Source organism: Ahaetulla prasina, chromosome 17 (genome assembly GCF_028640845.1).
Source record: "Ahaetulla prasina isolate Xishuangbanna chromosome 17, ASM2864084v1, whole genome shotgun sequence".
Lineage (NCBI taxonomy): Eukaryota > Metazoa > Chordata > Lepidosauria > Squamata > Colubridae > Ahaetulla > Ahaetulla prasina.
Window position 1 is genome coordinate 13,929,573 of NC_080555.1, and position 18,732 is coordinate 13,948,304.

General features: G+C 49.1%; 1 protein-coding gene across 4 annotated transcripts in view; it reads left to right on the plus strand.

The window, feature by feature from the left end:
- PC (pyruvate carboxylase) overlaps positions 1-18,732 on the plus strand; it is a 146,284-nt gene that overhangs the window by 113,928 nt on the left and 13,624 nt on the right. For all 4 annotated transcript variants that reach the window (XM_058160809.1, XM_058160810.1, XM_058160807.1 and 1 more), the window contains 2 exons: positions 14,297-14,441; positions 14,924-15,013. In XM_058160809.1, the coding sequence (XP_058016792.1) occupies positions 14,297-14,441; positions 14,924-15,013 (235 nt within the window). The remainder of the gene's footprint in view (positions 1-14,296; positions 14,442-14,923; positions 15,014-18,732) is intronic.

Below are 18,732 nucleotides of genomic sequence, written 5' to 3' on the forward strand. Positions count from 1 at the left end.
ATTTCTTCACCATCTATCTGCCAGGAATTGAGAGGGCTGGATGCCGTGATCTTAGTTTTCTTAAAATTGAGTTTCAAGCCAACTTTTGCACTCTCCTCCTTCACCCGCATCAAGAGGCTCTTGAGTTCCTCTTCGCTTTCTGCCATTAGAGTAGTATCATCTGCATATCTGAGGTTGTTGATATTTCTCCCAGCAATCTTAATTCCAACTTTTGATTCATCCAGCCCGGCCTGTCTTATGATGTGTTCTGCATATAAGTTAAATAGGCAGAGCAACAGTATACAGCCTTACCAGACTCCTTTCCCAATTTTGAACCAATCAGTGGTTCCGTGTCCAGTTCTCACTGTTGCTTCTTGACCCGCATACAGGTTTCTCAAGAGACAAATAAGATGGTCTGGTACACCCTTCTCTTTAAGAACTTGCCACAATTTGTTGTGATCCACACAATCAAAGGCTTTAGCATAGTCAATGAAGCAGAAGTAGATGTTTTTCTGGAACTCCCTAGCTTTCTCCATGATTCAGCGTATGTTGGCAATTTGATCTCTAGTTCCTTGGCCTCTTCGAAATCCTGCCTGCATTTCTGGTAGTTCTCGATCCACATACTGCTGGAGCCTAGCTTGTAGGATTTTAAGCATAACTTTACTAGTATGTGAAATGAGTGCGATGGTGCAATAGTTTGAACATTCTTTGGCATTGCCTTTCTTTGAAATTGGAATGTAAACGGACCTTTTCCAATCCTGTGGCCACTGTTGAGTTTTCCAAATTTGCTGGCAAATTGAGTGTAACACTTTTACTGCATCGTCTTTTAAGATTTTGAATAGCTCAGCTAGAATACTGTCACTTCCACTAGCTTTGTTGTTGCTCAGATTTCCTAAGGCCCATTTGACTTCACATTCCAGGATGCCTGGCTCGAGGTCAGTAGCCACCCCATCGTGGTTATCAGGGAGGTTAAGCTCATTCTTATATGGTTCTTCTGTGTAATTTTGCTACCTCTTCTTAATCTTTTCTGTCTCTGTTAGGTCCCTGCCACTTTGGTCCTTTATCATGCCCATCTTTGCATGAAACATTTCCTTCATATCTCCAATTTTCTTGAAGAGATCTCTGGTCCTCCCTATTCTATTGTTTTCTTCTATTTCTTTGCACTGTTCATTTAAGAAGTCATTCTTATCTTTTCTTGCTATTCTCTGGAATTCTGCATTCAGCTGGGTGTATCTTTCTCTTTCTCCCTTGCCTTTTGCTTCCCTTCTTTCCTCAGCTATTTGCAGAGCTTCCTCAGACAGCCATTTTGCTTTCTTGCCTTTCCTTTTCTTTGGGATGGTTTTAGTTGCTACCTCTTGTACAATGTTGTGAACCTCCGTCCATAGTTCTTCAGGCACTCTGTCTATCAGATCTAATTCCTTAAATCTATTTGTCACCTATTGTATATTCATCAGGATTATGATTTGGTTCATACCTGAATGGCCTGTGGCTTTTCCTTACTTTCTTCAATTTAAGCCTAAATTTTGCAAGGAGAAGCTCATGATCTGAGCCACAGTCAGCTGCTAGTCTTGTTTTTACTGACTGTGTAGAGCTTCTCCATCTGTGGCTGCAGAGCACATAGTCAATCTGAGTTCTGTGTTGACCGTCTACACGATGTTCATGTGTAGAGTCGTCTCTTGGGTTTTTGGAAAAGAGTGTTTGTTCTGACCATCGTATTATCTTGACGGAATTCTATCAACCTGTGCCTTGCTTCATTTTGTACTCCAAGGCCAAACTTGCCCATTATTCCAGTTATCTTTTGGCTTCCTACTTTAGCATTCCAATCCCCCATGATGATAAGGACATCATTTTTTGGTGTTAGTTCTATAAGGTGCTGTAGGGCTTCATAGAACCGGTCAATTTCATCCTCTTCAGCACCAGTGGTTGGGACATAGACTTGGACTACTGTGATATTGAATGGTTTGCCTTGGATTCAAACTGAGATCATTCTGTCATTTGGAGGATTGTATCCCAGTATTGCTTTTCATACTCTTTTATTTATTATGGAGGCTACTCCATTTAAATTAAATTCACCCATTTTAGTTCACCGATTCCTAAGATGTCGATGTTCAGTCTTGTCATCTCTTGTTTGACCACGTCCAGCTTGCCTTGATTCATGGATCTTACATACCAGGTTCCTATGGAGAAAAAATCTTTACAACATCGGCCTTTCCTTTCACCACCAGATACATCCACAGCTGAGCGTCCTTTCGGCTTTGGCCCAGTCGCTTCATTCTTTCTGGCGCTACTAGTACTAGCCCTCCGCTCTTCCCCAGTAACATATTGGACACCTTCTGACCTGAGGGGCTCATCTTCCGGCATCATATCTTTTTCCCTTTTTGTACTGTCCATGAGTTTTCATGGCAAAGATACTGGAGTGGGTTGCCATTTCCCGTTCCAGTGGATCAAGTTTTGTCAGAACCCTCATTTCTTAAGTGACAGACTTTCCAATAGAAGGGTTGATGACTTGCTGAGGCACCCTCCGTAAGATCTCCCCATTTGAGGGTCCCTTCGTCTTCCTCTTCTGTTGGCCTCTTTTCTTGCTGGACTTTCTCCAGTGGTCAGCCTTAGCTCACTTTCTAAGTGCTATGGCCACGACATGTCACACTTTAAGACCACATTGTTTAGCAACAACAAGCTAGCCAGTCCCAGTTGTCATTGTAACCTGAGGACTGCCTGTACCAAGACAGTCTTATGGGAAAGCAATAAGAAATAATCAGGGTCTAAAAAGGAAAACACTGCAGGAGAGTTCACAGTTGTCAGAGGCAAAGCTTGTGGCATATTTAAGTGCCTGGCGGTATTCGACCCAAAGTGTCAGCTGGAAGAAAAACCAATGCTGTTGATACAGGACAGTAACACTTTTTTATTATTTTTCCCCAACTCGTGAATAATTGCTTGTTTATTCTTCTGTTGAATTGGATATATTTTCCATCTATGAATCGTATTTATACTAGTATGGATTGATATGCATTATAACAATCATGCAGATATGCGGCTGTGTTTGGACAAGGTAGGGAAAGTGACCAGGAGCTGAGTATCTGTGCCATAATACTAATCACTAATCTGAAACATTTGTTGGCTTTCGAGTCTGTTTTGACCTTCAGTGGCCACCTGAAATGGAATGCCAGGATGACCCTGGGGAAGGAGGGCAAGAGATGCTGCCTGGGAAGCCGTCAGGAAAGGGTGGGAGAGGCCCCCAGAGACTGAACGGTCAAGCAGCGAAAAGGAGGTTTTTACTTTCAGACTGGCAAAAGTATGTTAATGTCTCTGTACAATGCAGGTAGTCCTCAACTTACCAGCACAATTGAGCCCGAAATTTCAATTGGTAAGCAAGATAGTTCTTAAGTAACGTCCCACTTTACTTCCCTTTTGCCACTGTTGTTAAGTGAATCATAGGGTGAATAAGCCAATTTGGCTTCCGCCATTACTTGGCTTGTGAGAAGCCAGTTGGGAAGGTTACAAATGGTGATTCCATGACCCCTGGAGGCTGCAACATGCCCGAATTCTGATGATGTGACCATGGGGTGCTGCATTGGTCATAAAGTCTCTTTGTTCAGTGCCATTGTAACTTTGAATGGTCATTAAATGAATCGAGAACTACCTGTAAAGCAAGGGTGAAATCTACTTACCTTTCCTACTGGTTTGGAAGTGCATGTGCCACGGACAGACCCTCTGAGCATGCACAGAGGGTAAAAAAAGGTTACTTCCTGGTTAAAAAATGATGGGTGGGTGGAGCCTCGTGGTGACATCGCTACCAGTTCGTCTGAACCGGTAGCATTTCACCCCTGCTATAAAGTGATATTGGCTCATCAGGTAGTGTTTTCTGTCTGGTTTACTGGAAGGGCTGACACTACCTGAACTTGAGGTCTCTGTACATTTCTTGCCAACGTTTTGCAGAAGTCGCTTGCCTTTGCCTCCTTCCTGGGGCTGAGAGACCCTGAAGTCACCCAGATGGCATGGGGTCTACAGGAGGCAGGAATCGTTTCTAATCCACTGCTTTTTAAGCACTACCCCAGACTGGCTCTTGCTGAGCAGTAATGTAAGAATTGGGGGAGAAAGGAGGCTGGGACCGATGGCCAATGGCAGATCACACAGGGTGGGGGTTGGGATTGGCCTTGTGGTAAGTTGCAAAGGAATCAAGGTCTTCCAGGAAAGTGAAAAAAATCTTTAAAGTTAAACGTAGAGTTAGGTAAAGGTAAAGGTTCCCCTCGCACATATGTGCTAGTCATTCCTGACTCTAGGGGGCGGTGCTCCTCTCCGTTTCAAAGCCTAAGAGGCAGCGCTGTCCAAAGACGTCTCCATGGTCATGTAGCTGGCATGACTAAACGCCAAAGGCACACGGAACGCTGTTACCTTCCCACCAAAGGCGGTCCCTATTTTTCTACTTGCATTTTTTACCTGCTTTCGAACTGCTAGGTTGGCAGAAGCTGGGACAAGGAACGGGAGCTCACCCCATAACGTGGCATTAGTGATTCGAACCGCTGAACTGCCGACCTTTCAATCAACAAGCTCAGTGTCTTAGCCACTGAGCCACCGCATCCCAGTAACATAGTTACTGTCCTTCAAATACTGAACAGATGCTGCCCCCCAGTGGAAAAGAAAAGAAAGAAAATACTGTACAATATATTCACTCACATCCTCATCTTATTTGAGAGCCAGTTTGGTACAATGCATCAGACTAGAAACCAGTTGGCTTACTTTGGGCCATCTCTCTGCTTCTTCCTCTTCCTCTGCCTCTTTCTCTGCAAGTCATACACATGAATCTGGTCCACTAATGATCAATGCAAATCGGTGCCAGATAAGAGTCAACAGACTTCCATTCAATTATGAATGGAAAAAATGGATTGAATATACGCAAAATAGATATCCGATTAAGAGATATCAGATTGCTTTTGAATGATTAGGATGTATTTATCTCTGATTTGTATGGGGAAAGTTAGGATTTGAGAAGAAGGGGAGGATTATAATTTGTGTTAGGGAAAATTTAGCAAATGATTGTTTTTTCTTTTGAACTATACCTTGTGTTTGTTCTGGGAAGTCAGGAGGGAGGGAGGGAGTGGTTTTGGAGGGAGGGAGGGATGGAGTGGGGGAAAGGGGTGAAATTTTTGTAAAACTTTTATTTTTATTTTTATTTTTTTATTCAAAAGTTTTACAAAATTTTTTCCCTTCCCCTCCTCTCCCTCCTTCACAACCCCTCCCCGACTTCAATTTTCAATTAAAAAAAGAGTCAACAGACTTCAAGGGGGCTGGACTTAGGTCTCTTTTGGGACTCCAGACTGATGATGTGTTTAGCTCCACTGGCTCAGCCTGGTTGTCATCTATGGAGGGTGGGGGGTGGGAGAAAGAAATTAAGTTCCACATTGATCCATTTTCTGGGTTTATCCAAGGCATAAAGGCTAACCCAGCAGCCTCGGCTCTCACAACAGAGGAAGTGAGCCAAGAGATGGGCATTCTGGCACATCGGACAGGAAGGGACCGTGGTGGGAATGGCTGCCTGGAATCTGCTGCCCAAGCACGTCTGTGGGGAGTCTGAGGTGCATTGTTGCTGGGGGACAGGCAGCAGCAGCAGCAGCACAAGCAGAAGGTCCCCTCAGGACAGCGCAGACTTTTGGGCCCTCAAAAGGGCTGCTCCGGGCCGTCTCTGTTGCTGGTCTGGCTCTTGCTGAGCCTTTACTTTCCCACCTTGGAGCCTGGCTGGGGGATCCAATAAAGCTACCTCCCCTTGAGCCAGGTCTTCGAGTAAAGATTAAATCTGACTCCAGGAGTTCTGGGTGGCTACCTGTTTTTATTCATTTTAAAAATTCTATTTATATTTTGTGTTTCTTAACTGCCTGCCTCCCTCGGAGACCGCCTGCTGCATTCAAGGTGGACTCTACCTCCATCCCTGGGGATCCCACTTTGCCTCAAGGACAAAGTAATGTGGTAGAATTGCACACAGAATACCTCAGCGGCACTTGCTGTCCCAAGAGAACTGACCTACCTGAAATCAGATGTAAGAATGATGCCCTTTCAAAGCTTGCCTTTGAAATGGAAACCAATGGCGAAAGCGCCCCCCACCCCAGAGGACCCAAGAGTATCTCTGCAGCTTCTTCCTGGCCCTTCTGCTTGGGGCTGCAGCTGATGCAGATTCAGCTTGGAAGAGGCTGCATAGACACTCCCATCTTGTGAGTAGGTTGGAGAAGGGGGCATCGAACCTGATGGGTTTAGGATTGCTTTACCAGAGGACCTCATTGTTGTGGTCCACCAGCAGCTGCGGGATTAGCAGCAGAGTTGGACAGTGAGAAGGCTGGGGAGGAACATGGGCCAGTCCTGGAGTCTGGGGAAGGCCCGGACGAGGACTCTGCATCAAAGGCAGAGATGGGGCCAGGGCCATCTGGGAGTGATGTGCGGACTCTGGAGCCCTCAGAGTCGGACACCAGAGAGGCAGAGGAAAAGGAGGAGCCTGTTCCTAGTGCGCCCATGCGCAGAGCTGCCAGAAGGCAAGAGCAGCTGAAGCAAAAGGGACAACTCGGGAGTAAGGCTAAAAGATGATTGGCCCCTCCTATAAGGCTTAAAAAAGAAACAAAGGCACTGGGCCTTTTGCAGGAAAGCAATGTTTCTAACTCTGTTAGCGGTGGCGGCCCTGGCAGCTAGCCGGGCGGCTTGCTGGGCGGTCTGCGGCTTGCCTGGCTGCCGCCGGCCCTTTTTGGCACTCTGGCGGCGGCGGCGGCGGCGGGGGCCTTTGACATCTTGGGCCCCCCTAGATCCCCCGCCCTGATGGAGGAGGCTTCAGTCGTGGAGGAAGATGGAGGACGGGCGACTTCAGGGGCGAGGGGAGGAGCCCCGGAGCCCCGGAAGAGGCCCAGTGGAGATCTGGAGGGCCTACTGGGCCCCCGTCGGCCTTTGTTGGTTTTCTGGCGGCGGTGGCGGCCTGGCTTTTTCGTCTGGCGTCGGTGGAGTGACTGGCGTCCCTTCCTAGTTGGGGGGGGATGTCAGTGGCCTCATGCGGCGATGGGGCGCTTTGGTGACGGCGGCGGGGCGGAGGTGGCCGGTGGCACCGGCCTACCTCGGCGCTTCAAGGTGGCGGACGGCCTGTTTAACATCTCTACCATCGGTCCGCCCCCTCTCCTTCTTCCTTAGTCCACCCCTGACTATTTATAGGTGGGTGGCGAACTGACTGAATAGTGGTTTTGTTTTCTACCCCGAGGATCACTATTGACTGCTTCCCATCAGGACTGACTGACAGACGGTTGTGGTCACTGTATCATCTGTTACCATCTTGACGGCCCAGGATGGGCCTCCTGCGGACTTTCTTGGTGATCTGACGTTCTGGCTGACCTTCTTGCCCTGCGAGGCGCCCCTCTCGCGGGTTTGGCCCTCCATACTATCGAGGCCCACCTTGAGGCGGGCTTTGGAGCCCGGAGGTGGCATGCTAAAAATAGGAGGCTTAGGGCTTTTAATTAGTTGTTTTAAGAAATTTTTAAGGAGTTTTAATGGGGATTTTAAGGGTTGGGAGGGGAGGATTCGGGTGGGGAGAACCCGTCGGGAGGGTGGGAGGTTAGGGCGGGTATTGGGAGTAGCCATGGTGGGAGCCAGTCCTTGCAGCTCGTGGCGGTTTAGTAATGGGTTCGGAGGTTATAGGGGGATTCGTTCCTTTTGGTGAGGTGGTTCCATTTGCACGGTAAGTGGGAGGGGCAGATATGGCGGAAGGGGGACCGCATCGTTTTGGGGGCGCTCGATGTCTGCAGGCGATCGCGCCCGATCCCCTCCTTCTCCCGTCCCCGGATGGTCAAGACCCTCAGAGCCTGGGCCTTCGTCTGATGTTATACAGCGCGGTCCGTGGCCAATAAGGCCCCTAATACATGATCAGATTCAGGGGTGCAGCGGATATTATAGGCGTTACGGAGACCTGGTTGGGCACTGAAGGCGTGCCCTGGTCGAGATGTGCCCACGGGTTTCCGTGCATTCCATCAGCCGAGGCCCAGGGTAGGGGTGGTGGGGTGGCGGTTGTTATTAAGAGAGTCTAGAGCCGAGGAGACCACTGTACCTCAGATTGCGGGTGTGAATCCCTCTTTGTGAGGTGGGGTCATAGGTGTCAGATGGGCTTGCTGGTCACGTACCTGGCTCCTTGCTGCGTGACAGCCGCCCTGCCCGAGCTCCTGGAGGTGCTGGCTGGGGTGGCAGTTGAGACCCCCAGACTTTTAGTCATGGGGGACTTTAACTTGCCATCTTCCGGCTCGTCATCGACGGCAGCTCGGGAGTTCATGGCTTCCATGACGGCCTTGGACCTGACCCAAGTAGTTGATGGCCCTACTCCCATTGGGGGTGGCACTCTGGACCTGATTTTGTCTCTGGTCAGTGGTTGAGAGATCTGGACTTAAAGGAAATAGTCATTGAACCTTTGTCATGGTCAGATCACTCTCTTCTTCGCCTGGACTTTCTGACCGCCATTCACCACCGCGGGAGGCGGGCCGATCGTTGGTTCCGTCCCAGGCGCCTGATGGACCCGGATGGGTTCCGGACGGAGCTTGGGCCATTTCCTGAGGTCTGGCTCACGGCTCGGTTGAGGAACTTGTTGCGGCCTGGGAGCGGGCGCGGCGGGGCCTTAGACCGTGTCGTGCCTTTGCGGCCTCTGACCCGGCGCAGGTCCCAACCGGCTCCTTGGTTCTCCGAGGAGCTGAGAGGATGAGCGCGGAGAAGGCGCCTAGAGAGCTCCTGGAGGTCTAGCCGTTCAGAAGCTGATCGGACACTAGTGAAGTCCTATACTAGGACTTACCTAGTGGCATTGAGGCGAGGCGTAGCTCGCCTCCTCCCTCATTGCATCGGCAGATAACCGCCCAGCCGCCCTGTTTGGGTGACCCGCTCCCTCCTACACCAGGGGCGGGATGACCCGTGCAGGGGCGTGCTGAGAGTTTAACGGTTATCTATACGATAAAATCGTTCAACCGGGATGGTTTGGACCAAGATTGCGGTGATCTGGGTGAGGCGGCTGAGGTGGTCTTGGTGACATTTTATGGGATGAGTTGGACCCTGTTGCTCCCGAGGACATGGACAGGTTGTTGGGGAGGCTGAATGCCACCACATGTTTACTGGACCCGTGCCCCTCCTGGTTGGTGCTGGCCACGCAGGAGGTGACCCGAGGCTGGCTCCAGGCGATTACGGGCGCTTCTTTGGTGGAGGGTGTCTTTCCGGCCGCCTTGAAAGAGGCGGTGGTGAGGCCCCTCCTCAAGAAGCCTTCCCTGGACCCGGCTGTTTTAGGTAATTATCGTCCGGTCTCCAACCTTGGCCAGCGGCGAAGGTTGTAGAAATATGGTGGCATATCAGTTTCCTTACACCTGGATGAAACTGTCTATCTAGACCCGTTCAGTCCGGTTTCCGGCCCGGTTACAGCACGGAGACGGCTTTGGTCGCGTTGGTGGATGATCTCTGGAGGGCCAGGGATAGGGGTTGTTCCTCTGCCTCTTTCTCTGCAAGTCATACACATGAATCTGGTCCACTAATGATCAATGCAAATCGGTGCCAGATAAGAGTCAACAGACTTCCATTCAATTATGAATGGAAAAAATGGATTGAATATACGCAAAATAGATATCCGATTAAGAGATATCAGATTGCTTTTGAATGATTAGGATGTATTTATCTCTGATTTGTATGGGGAAAGTTAGGATTTGAGAAGAAGGGGAGGATTATAATTTGTGTTAGGGAAAATTTAGCAAATGATTGTTTTTTCTTTTGAACTATACCTTGTGTTTGTTCTGGGAAGTCGGGGGGGGGGAGGTGGTTTTGGAGGGAGGGGAGGGATGGAGTGGGGGAAAGGGAAAATTTTTGTAAAACTTTTATTTTTTATTTTTTTTTATTCAAAAAGTTTTACAAAAATTTTTTTCCCCTTCCCCCCCCCTCCTCTCCCCTCCCTTCACAACCCCCCTCCCCCCCCCCACTTCAATTTTCAATTAAAAAAAAAAGAGTCAACAGACTTCAAGGGGGGCTGGACTTAGGTCTCTTTTGGGACTCCAGACTGATGATGTGTTTAGCTCCGCACTCGGGCTCAGCCTGGTTGTCATCTATGGAGGGTGGGGGGTGGGAGAAAGAAATTAAGTTCCACATTGATCCATTTTCTGGGTTTATCCAAGGCATAAAGGCTAACCCAGCAGCCTCGGCTCTCACAGCAGAGGAAGTGAGCCAAGAGATGGGCATTCTGGCACATCGGACAGGAAGGGACCGTGGTGGGAATGGCTGCCTGGAATCTGCTGCCCAAGCACGTCTGTGGGGAGTCTGAGGTGCATTGTTGCTGGGGGACAGGCAGCAGCAGCAGCAGCACAAGCAGAAGGTCCCCTCAGGACAGCGCAGACTTTTGGGCCCTCAAAAGGGCTGCTCCGGGCCGTCTCTGTTGCTGGTCTGGCTCTTGCTGAGCCTTTACTTTCCCACCTTGGAGCCTGGCTGGGGGATCCAATAAAGCTACCTCCCCTTCAGCCAGGTCTTCGAGTAAAGATTAAATCTGACTCCAGGAGTTCTGGGTGGCTACCTGTTTTTATTCATTTTAAAAATTCTATTTATATTTTGTGTTTCTTAACTGCCTGCCTCCCTCGGAGACCGCCTGCTGCATTCAAGGTGGACTCTACCTCCATCCCTGGGGATCCCACTTTGCCTCAAGGACAAAGTAATGTGGTAGAATTGCACACAGAATACCTCAGCGGCACTTGCTGTCCCAAGAGAACTGACCTACCTGAAATCAGATGTAAGAATGATGCCCTTTCAAAGCTTGCCTTTGAAATGGAAACCAATGGCGAAAGCGCCCCCCACCCCAGAGGACCCAAGAGTATCTCTGCAGCTTCTTCCTGGCCCTTCTGCTTGGGGCTGCAGCTGATGCAGATTCAGCTTGGAAGAGGCTGCATAGACACTCCCATCTTGTGAGTAGGTTGGAGAAGGGGGCATCGAACCTGATGGGTTTAGGATTGCTTTACCAGAGGACCTCATTGTTGTGGTCCACCAGCAGCTGCGGGATTAGCAGCAGAGTTGGACAGTGAGAAGGCTGGGGAGGAACGTGGGCCAGTCCTGGAGTCTGGGGAAGGCCCGGACGAGGACTCTGCATCAAAGGCAGAGATGGGGCCAGGGCCATCTGGGAGTGATGTGCGGACTCTGGAGCCCTCAGAGTCGGACAGCAGAGAGGCAGAGGAAAAGGAGGAGCCTGTTCCTAGTGCGCCCATGCGCAGAGCTGCCAGAAGGCAAGAGCAGCTGAAGCAAAAGGGACAACTCGGGAGTAAGGCTAAAAGATGATTGGCCCCTCCTATAAGGCTTAAAAAAGAAACAAAGGCACTGGGCCTTTTGCAGGAAAGCAATGTTTCTAACTCTGTTTCCAGTCAGCATCTCTTGTTTGTTTCTGAACTCCGTCGGGCTTTGCCAAGTAAGGCCTTTGGCAGGGTGTCAAAGAAGATAAAGGTTGGTGATTATCCCGAAGGACTTCTTCCAAAGGACTTTTGTTTCGCAACTAGTTGGGACTCAGCTGAGAATGAAAGTAATTCTCAGCTGTTACAATAAAATAGGTTTTTTGGGGACTAATTGCGTATTGTAATGACTCAGTAAGTCTAGGTCACAACACTCATCCTCCCTGGAAACAACCTTCTAGCTGCTCACATGGCCGGGTGGGGGGCAGGTTATTCCAGAAATGGAACACTCTCCCGGCTGTCCTGTGGCAAACGCCTCTCCGTTGCTTAAGATCTTCTTCATTCAGAACATATCATTCTTTATCACTACCATTAAGTTCACAGCTTGCTTTTAAAATAATTTTTAACTCTGTATGTTACTGCATAGAAGAAATAATGAATTCATGGAGGGCTAAGAATGAAGAAACAGTATTTGGGAATTTCCATTTCCCAATCAGGCACCAAGATCATAGATTTAGGCAAGAATAGCCAAAATGATCTACCTGCTCCCTGGCATAGGAACGTTCGATGCAAAAGAAGTGATGGATTGATCGCTTATGTGCCATCATGCCATTATTGACCCTCAGCAACAACAGAGACCAATTTATTTTCCCCGTGATGATCCCTGGTCTTTCAGGCCTTTTGTCAGAGCATCCGTTGCCACTGTGCCCGAGTGTGTCCCATCTGCTGCGGGTTGTCTTCTTTTCCTCTCTTCTTCCACTTTCCCAGCAATAGATCTTTCTGCAGAGAGCTGATTACGTGTCCGAAGAAGGATCATACAAGCCTGGCCATTTGTGCCTCAAGTGGTCTGATTTGTTCAATGATCCATTGGTTTGTTTTCTTGGCTTTTCCTCGATATTCTCAGTAGTCGTTTCCAAATGAGAGTTCAAAACATCAAAGTTCTGATGTTAACGCTCTTCATAACCTGCTTCTTCAAAGTCCAGCTTTCATTGTTGCATGGAATCCTCCGGCTTGCACGGTTCTGATCTTTGTGGGTCTAGACGTAGCACTGCCATTGAATCTCAAGCGGCTGCTCTGCCCAAGGCCCGTCTGCGGCAGGTTTCTTGACCTCCTGTGCCTTTCTTGTCGATTGTTGATCCTGAAAGGCAGAAGCTCTCTGCCCCTTGTATACCTTCATTGTCAATTCTAAGGCTCATTGTTCTACTTGTCATTAGTTTTGTCTCCTTTAAATTTAGCTTAAAAGTTGATACAATTATCTTAAATTGGAATTGTCTTGGAAATTGGAAATGTATTGGCTTGAAGATGGGGCCAGACTAGAGATTTGTAGAGCGTAGATGCAGTTTGGCCAGGCTCCCTTTGTGTTTCTGACAATAGAGCCAGAGCTTGTGGGGTGAAATCCCCGGAAGCCCCAAAGGAAGCAGGATGAGTGCAGAGGCTCATCTGAGCTTTGTATTGACAAATCTTCCTCCAGATCATAACTTTGTTCGTATCCTTTCCATCACCCAAGGCAGGACACATTGGAGTAGTTCCTAGATAGTTTGGAGTATTTGCTTATTTCAGCCCCATCTGTTTTAAAGCAATCGGCGAATGCAGGTATCCGAGTTAGACCAACCCAAGTGGAGAAGTGACGGGAGAAGCTTTCAGGACTGGCAGCTCAGTGGAGCTTCCTTGCGCTTCCCTCTGGATTTCTGCTGCTAGAAGCAAAGGGCTGCCATGGGCAGCATGTTTCCTGCTCTGCGTGTGGCTGGCTATGAAGGTGATCAGGCTCCCTAGTATCCTGCAGAGAGCCCTTCGGTGCCAGCTTCACATGGCTGCCACTCTCTCCCTCCTTTTGTAGGCTTCCTGGTGACAAGACTGTGTCTCTTTTGACCCTAGGTGCCTGGCCCTCGTCCAGTGTTGGGATTCAAATAATTTAACATCCGGTTCTCTGCCCTAAAGACCAGCTGGGTGGGCATGGCTATGGTAGGCGTGGCCAGCGGGTGTGACAGGCAGCACTCTTGTATCCCCCTGGGGGCAAAAACAGGCCACATGGGGGGGGGATGCGCTGCCCTCCCCATGCCCCGTTTTGGGCCTAGGAGGCCTCCCTGAAGCCTCATGGGAGTGAAAACGGGCCACGAGGATGGCGCGCCACACACCCCGTGCCTCGTTTTGGGCCTAGTAGGCCGCCCTGCACTTACCTGGGAGGCAAAATGGGGCATGTGGGGACTCCTGGAAGGGGCAGGGAAGGGAGGGGCCAGCCAACAATTTAACTACCGGTTCTCCCAAACCTGCAGAATCCCACCACTGCCCTCATCCCATTTGCTATTAATTATTGCACCGAAACATAATTCATGGAGGAATAAAAGTCTGCTCTAGCAGCTATTATGCGAGCAGCTCCAGGTGTTCCAGGTGTTGAGACAGAGTGCAGAGGAGAGCATATGAAGAAGAGTTGCAGGAACCGGGCATGACTAGTCTAGTGAAGAGAAGGACCAGGGGAGACATGATAGCAGTGTACCAATATTTGAGGGAAGGGGGTCCAGCTATTTTCTAAAGCACCTGAAGGCCAGAAGGAACAATGGATGGAAACTGAACAAGGAGAGATTCAACCTAGAAATGAGGAGGAACTTTTTGACAGAACACTCAACCTATGGAACAGAAGTTGCCTTTGGAAGTTGTGGGAGCTTCATCACTTGATTGGACTACCATTTGTTAGAAATGATGTAGGGTCTCCTGCTTGAGCAGGGAGGAGGAGGTGTGGACTAGATGACCTATAAGGTTCCTTCCAACTCTGTTAATCTGAGTATCTGAGGTATTCAGAAGGGCTGTAATCAGTGGCTCTCCCCCAAGAGCCTCCTGGTGCTGTTGAGGGATGCAGAAACGGAGCCATCTGTAGTGCCTCTCCTCAGCATCCTCTCCCTCTGCTCTCCCTTCCCTTTCAGACCAACATCCCTTTCCTGCAGAATGTGCTCAGTAATGATCAGTTTCTCCATGGCACTGTGGACACCCAGTTCATTGATGAAAACCCAGACCTCTTCCATCTGCGGCCTGGCCAGAACAGAGCTCAGAAGCTACTCCACTACCTGGGTAGGTTTAGAATCCTGCCACTGAAAAGCGCCCCAGACTGTATGTTGTCCCCCCGCCCCCCCAACAATGCTCAAGGAAGGAACCCAAACCCTTCATGACCAACAGCTACCTCTTTTTTGCATCCAGCAGAGGTGGACCCACCACCACTGCTGTTACTATAAAGAATCCCCCCCCCCGCCCGCATTTAACCAGAATCTGCTTTCCTGTCACTTAAACCCTTGTTCCACACCCTCCCCCTGAAGTGGCAGAGATCTCAGCTTGGCTTGCTTCTGTGTTCCCTCCCTTCGGGTCCTTGATGGGTTCACACATTGGGTTTTGACTGGTCAGGGAGGGAGAAAGGAAGCAGAATAAATTTGAAACCTCATCTTCTGCACTTCTTAGGAACAGAAGTGCAGAACCAAGTTAGGGGACGGGCAAAGCCTCTCTCTCACACTGCAAGGGGCCAGTCCCCTGAACTGACTTCTCCTCCTCTTCCTTTCCAGGACACGTCATGGTAAATGGCCCCACCACGCCCATCCCTGTGAAAGCCCAACCTTCACCCATTGACCCGGTGGTCCCTGCGGTTCCCTTAGGTGAGTTGCTCCCGGAAGCAGTCTTGTTTTCCAGAAGAACCGGGGCAGCCTCCCCCAAGCTGGCTACCGTGATTGACTGGTGCTGCTGCTGCTGCTGCTGCCCTGAGTCACAGAAACCTTTGAGGCCAAGGGGACCATTTATGGTCAAGGATGGTTAATTGCTTGCTGACCTGGTGGGACTCATAAACTACCCAAATCTCAAGCAACTCTCTGCAGCCTCCATTCCAATGTACAGGAATAGGGTTAAACACAGAATTCGAACACAGCAGTACATAATCCCAACCACACGCAATAATCTTTTGATTGATTGGATTGGATTGGATTGGTAGAGCCACCCATCTTGGCAGAGTGGCTCTGGGAAGCTCCCAGCATTGAGAAAACATCAACCAAATGGAAGCAGGTTAAAACAGAGATACAAGCATATAAAATCCATCAATAAAACCTCAATAAGAGCAGTGGTTAGAGTGCAGTACTGCACGTTACTTCAGCTGACCGCTAGCTGCAGTTCGGCAGTTCAGATCTCACCGGCTCAAGGTTGACTCAGCCTTCCATCCTTCTGAGGTGGGTAAAATGAGGACCCAGCTTGTTGGGGGAAACAAGCTGACTCTGAAAACCACTTAGAGGGGGCTATAAAAAGCACTATGAAGCGGTATATAAGTCTAAGTGCTATTGCTATTGCTATTGCTATTAAAATGAAATAATAATCCATTCTCCAAAACTACATCATTCTCCTGGAGAAGTCAACCTTAATGGCCTTTGGGGAACAGACTCGGCATTATCCATATAAACCTGTTGAGGGAATGGAAAGAAAGATAGGTGAGAGAATTAGCTTGACCGAGAGACCCCCTTGCCCCATCTCATCTGTTCTTTGGCATCCAGAGTTCCCTGGCTTTGGGAAGAAAAGATTTATGCCCCATAGGCTCAGCCCTTAGGTTTTTTAAATAGCAATTTTATTAAATATTACAATAAAAAAATAAATACTAAAACATACTAAAATGAAGTAATAAAAAAGTTATGCAGAAAAGAAGGAAAGAAAAATAAGAATATACTAAAGAGAAAGAAAATATATAAAAATGATTCTCCCTTATCACTTTGTCTTAAAATACAACAAATATCTCTTCTCATATCTTGTCTCTTCTCATAAATGAATCTAAAGAGCCTTCTTGTTCACTTCTGCTCAGCAAAAGTCCATTAAGGGTTACTGGAGATAACAACTTCTCTATTTCAACTTTGGTTGAATAAATCTAATTTATATTCCTTTCCAGGGATGGTGCAAGGCAGGGTGTCACACTCGATTTGACATCAGGATTGTGTTTGACCTTGAGAGGGCCAGGGTGGGCATGGCCAGCTTGACGTCACTCGTGTTGGGGGCACCTGTGACGCTTGGGGGATCATCAGAGGAAGGCGAGACCAGGGAGAGCACCAAACCCTCAGGCCACATGGAGGACCGCCAGACTGTCCAGAGTCCTAGGCAGCAGAGGGCAAGCATCCAGCCCAGCCCTTGAGCTCCCAGGGCACCAGGACCCTCCAGCCCAGCCCAGCCCCACTTCCCCAAGGGGGTGCCCGGCTGTGCTTATCTCTTCCTCGAGGCTGTTGTTGTTGTTCTCACTCTCCTTGGCCAGGTTGCTCATGGTGTGCGTGGGAGGGCAAAGTGTGTGGGTCAGAGGGAGACCCATCCCTCTCCACGCAAGGAGGCCAACTTTGTAACCAAATAATCTTCAGTGATAGGATGGGAGACCACCAGGAGAGGTCAGGAGGAGGAGACAAGATAGCCACCTGCTGGTAGCCACATGCTAAACATACTAAACCTACCTTCCTTCCTTCTTTCCTCCCTCCCTCCCTCTTCTTTTTCTTTCCCTCTTCATTCTCCTTCTTCCTTCCCCTCTTTCCTTCTTTTTCCTTCCTTGCTCTCTTCCTATCTTTCTTTCCTTTATTTTTGTCTTTCCCTTTCCTGAAAATGGAGCTCAGAGGGCTGAGCATGGCAGAGGGCTGCAGAAGGCAGTCACAGCTGAAAATGGAGCCTGGGAGGGCCACATGCAGCCTTTCTGTGCTCCCTTTTTGTTGACAGAGGCACTGTAGGCCAGTCCTTCACTGTTTCCAGGATGGCCCAGTGGGCCAGATCTAAGCACCCCATGGGCCAGATCCCCTGCTGTAATACAACTACATTCCTTCAGTGCAGCAGGTAGATTCTCCCAACTGAAGGATTTAAATCATGTACTTCTCAAATTAAGATGCCTACCAGTGAATCGTTAAAATAGCACAGAGTGATGGACTACTCAAAAGTATTCATCAGAATGAACTAGAAAATTAATGCAGAAGAAGCCATAGAACAGGACCTGTTCCCATACTGATGGTTCTGACAATGCCCCAGCCCCTAGCTGGGCTAAAAGCCACTCCTTGTGAACCTAGCATCATTTCCGGAAGGATCAATAGTCACAAGGCTGCAAGACATTGCTGGCCCTTTTCCCCAAAGGCCCAGAGCATCCTCTGGTCTCTGCAGGTCCAAGAGAGGAGGCCTTCTCAGTGGCCTGGTCTTGTCTGTCTAGCAGATGAGGTCAGCTGGCTGGGGGAAGGCTGGGTGCAATTATTTCAACTCTGCCCTGATTGGCTCCATTTTGAGCCAAAGTTGGGAGACTATCAGATATGCCTTTGGGATGAACCGCACATTAAAATACAGGGAGTCCTCACTACACGTCGTAAGCCACATAGTCATTTTGCAACTTGATGTAAACTTCTTGTTGGAAGCCAGCAGTGAAGGGCTCAAATGGGGATCATGGGACCGCTCCCTCCCCCCCATTGTAATTGCAAACTGATTGCCAGGTGCCCAAATCCTGATCACTTGGCTACAGGGACTCTGACATCTCCTCTGTTCTGTCCCCCTCCTCAGTCCGGGAGACACGAGCGATGACTTAATTAGCCAGCAACTATCAGCTCTGGCAGCAAACTAGCGAGCGTATGCCAAGTGTCTCTGTTATCTCTCTTGATGCCGATGAGTCAGCCAGGAAACCAGGAACAAACAGGACTTCAGCTCTAGTTCTCTCCCTCTGAGCAGTTGATTTGCTCACCATGAAGTGGTATAGCAGCCCTTGCTGCTTTTATATCCTATGGAGTGTGGCTCCATGACTCAGCACTTCCTAGGCCTGCCCCACCCCTGCTTCTGTTGTTCCTGCCACTCCTGCCTACGAAACTTAGGGTCCAGCCAGGCCTGATCTCCATCAGCCGGGTCTGGAGGCGTGGCCTGGGGGGGGAAAGAGTCAGGGGACGGAGGACTTGTTATCTCCTCCACCTGGCTTGCCTCTGGCTCCTAGAGCTGAGCCAGGGAAGCCGGTGCTCCAGAGGTAAATCCTGATGGCCCTTCCCCCTCACTTTCCGAGTCACTTTCTGGCAGGGGGCCGGCTCAGAGGGGCGCAGACACAACATCCTCATTCTGCATCATTGTAATGCCAGACTCTCACTAAACAACCTGAACAATAATATGAGGTGGATTTTGATTTTGGTTTTTCATTTTTTCAGTTGCCCTCTTCTCTAAGTAATTAAATGCATTTTCTTCTTCTTCATTATGTAATAGTCTTTTTTTTAAAGACTATTGTTCCTGTTGTTGTTAGTTGCGAAGTCATGTCCGACCCATCGTGACCCCATAGACACGTTCCCCCAGGCCTTCCTGTCCTCTACCATCCTCTAGAGTTCATTTAAGCTCATGCCTGACTGCTTCAGGGACT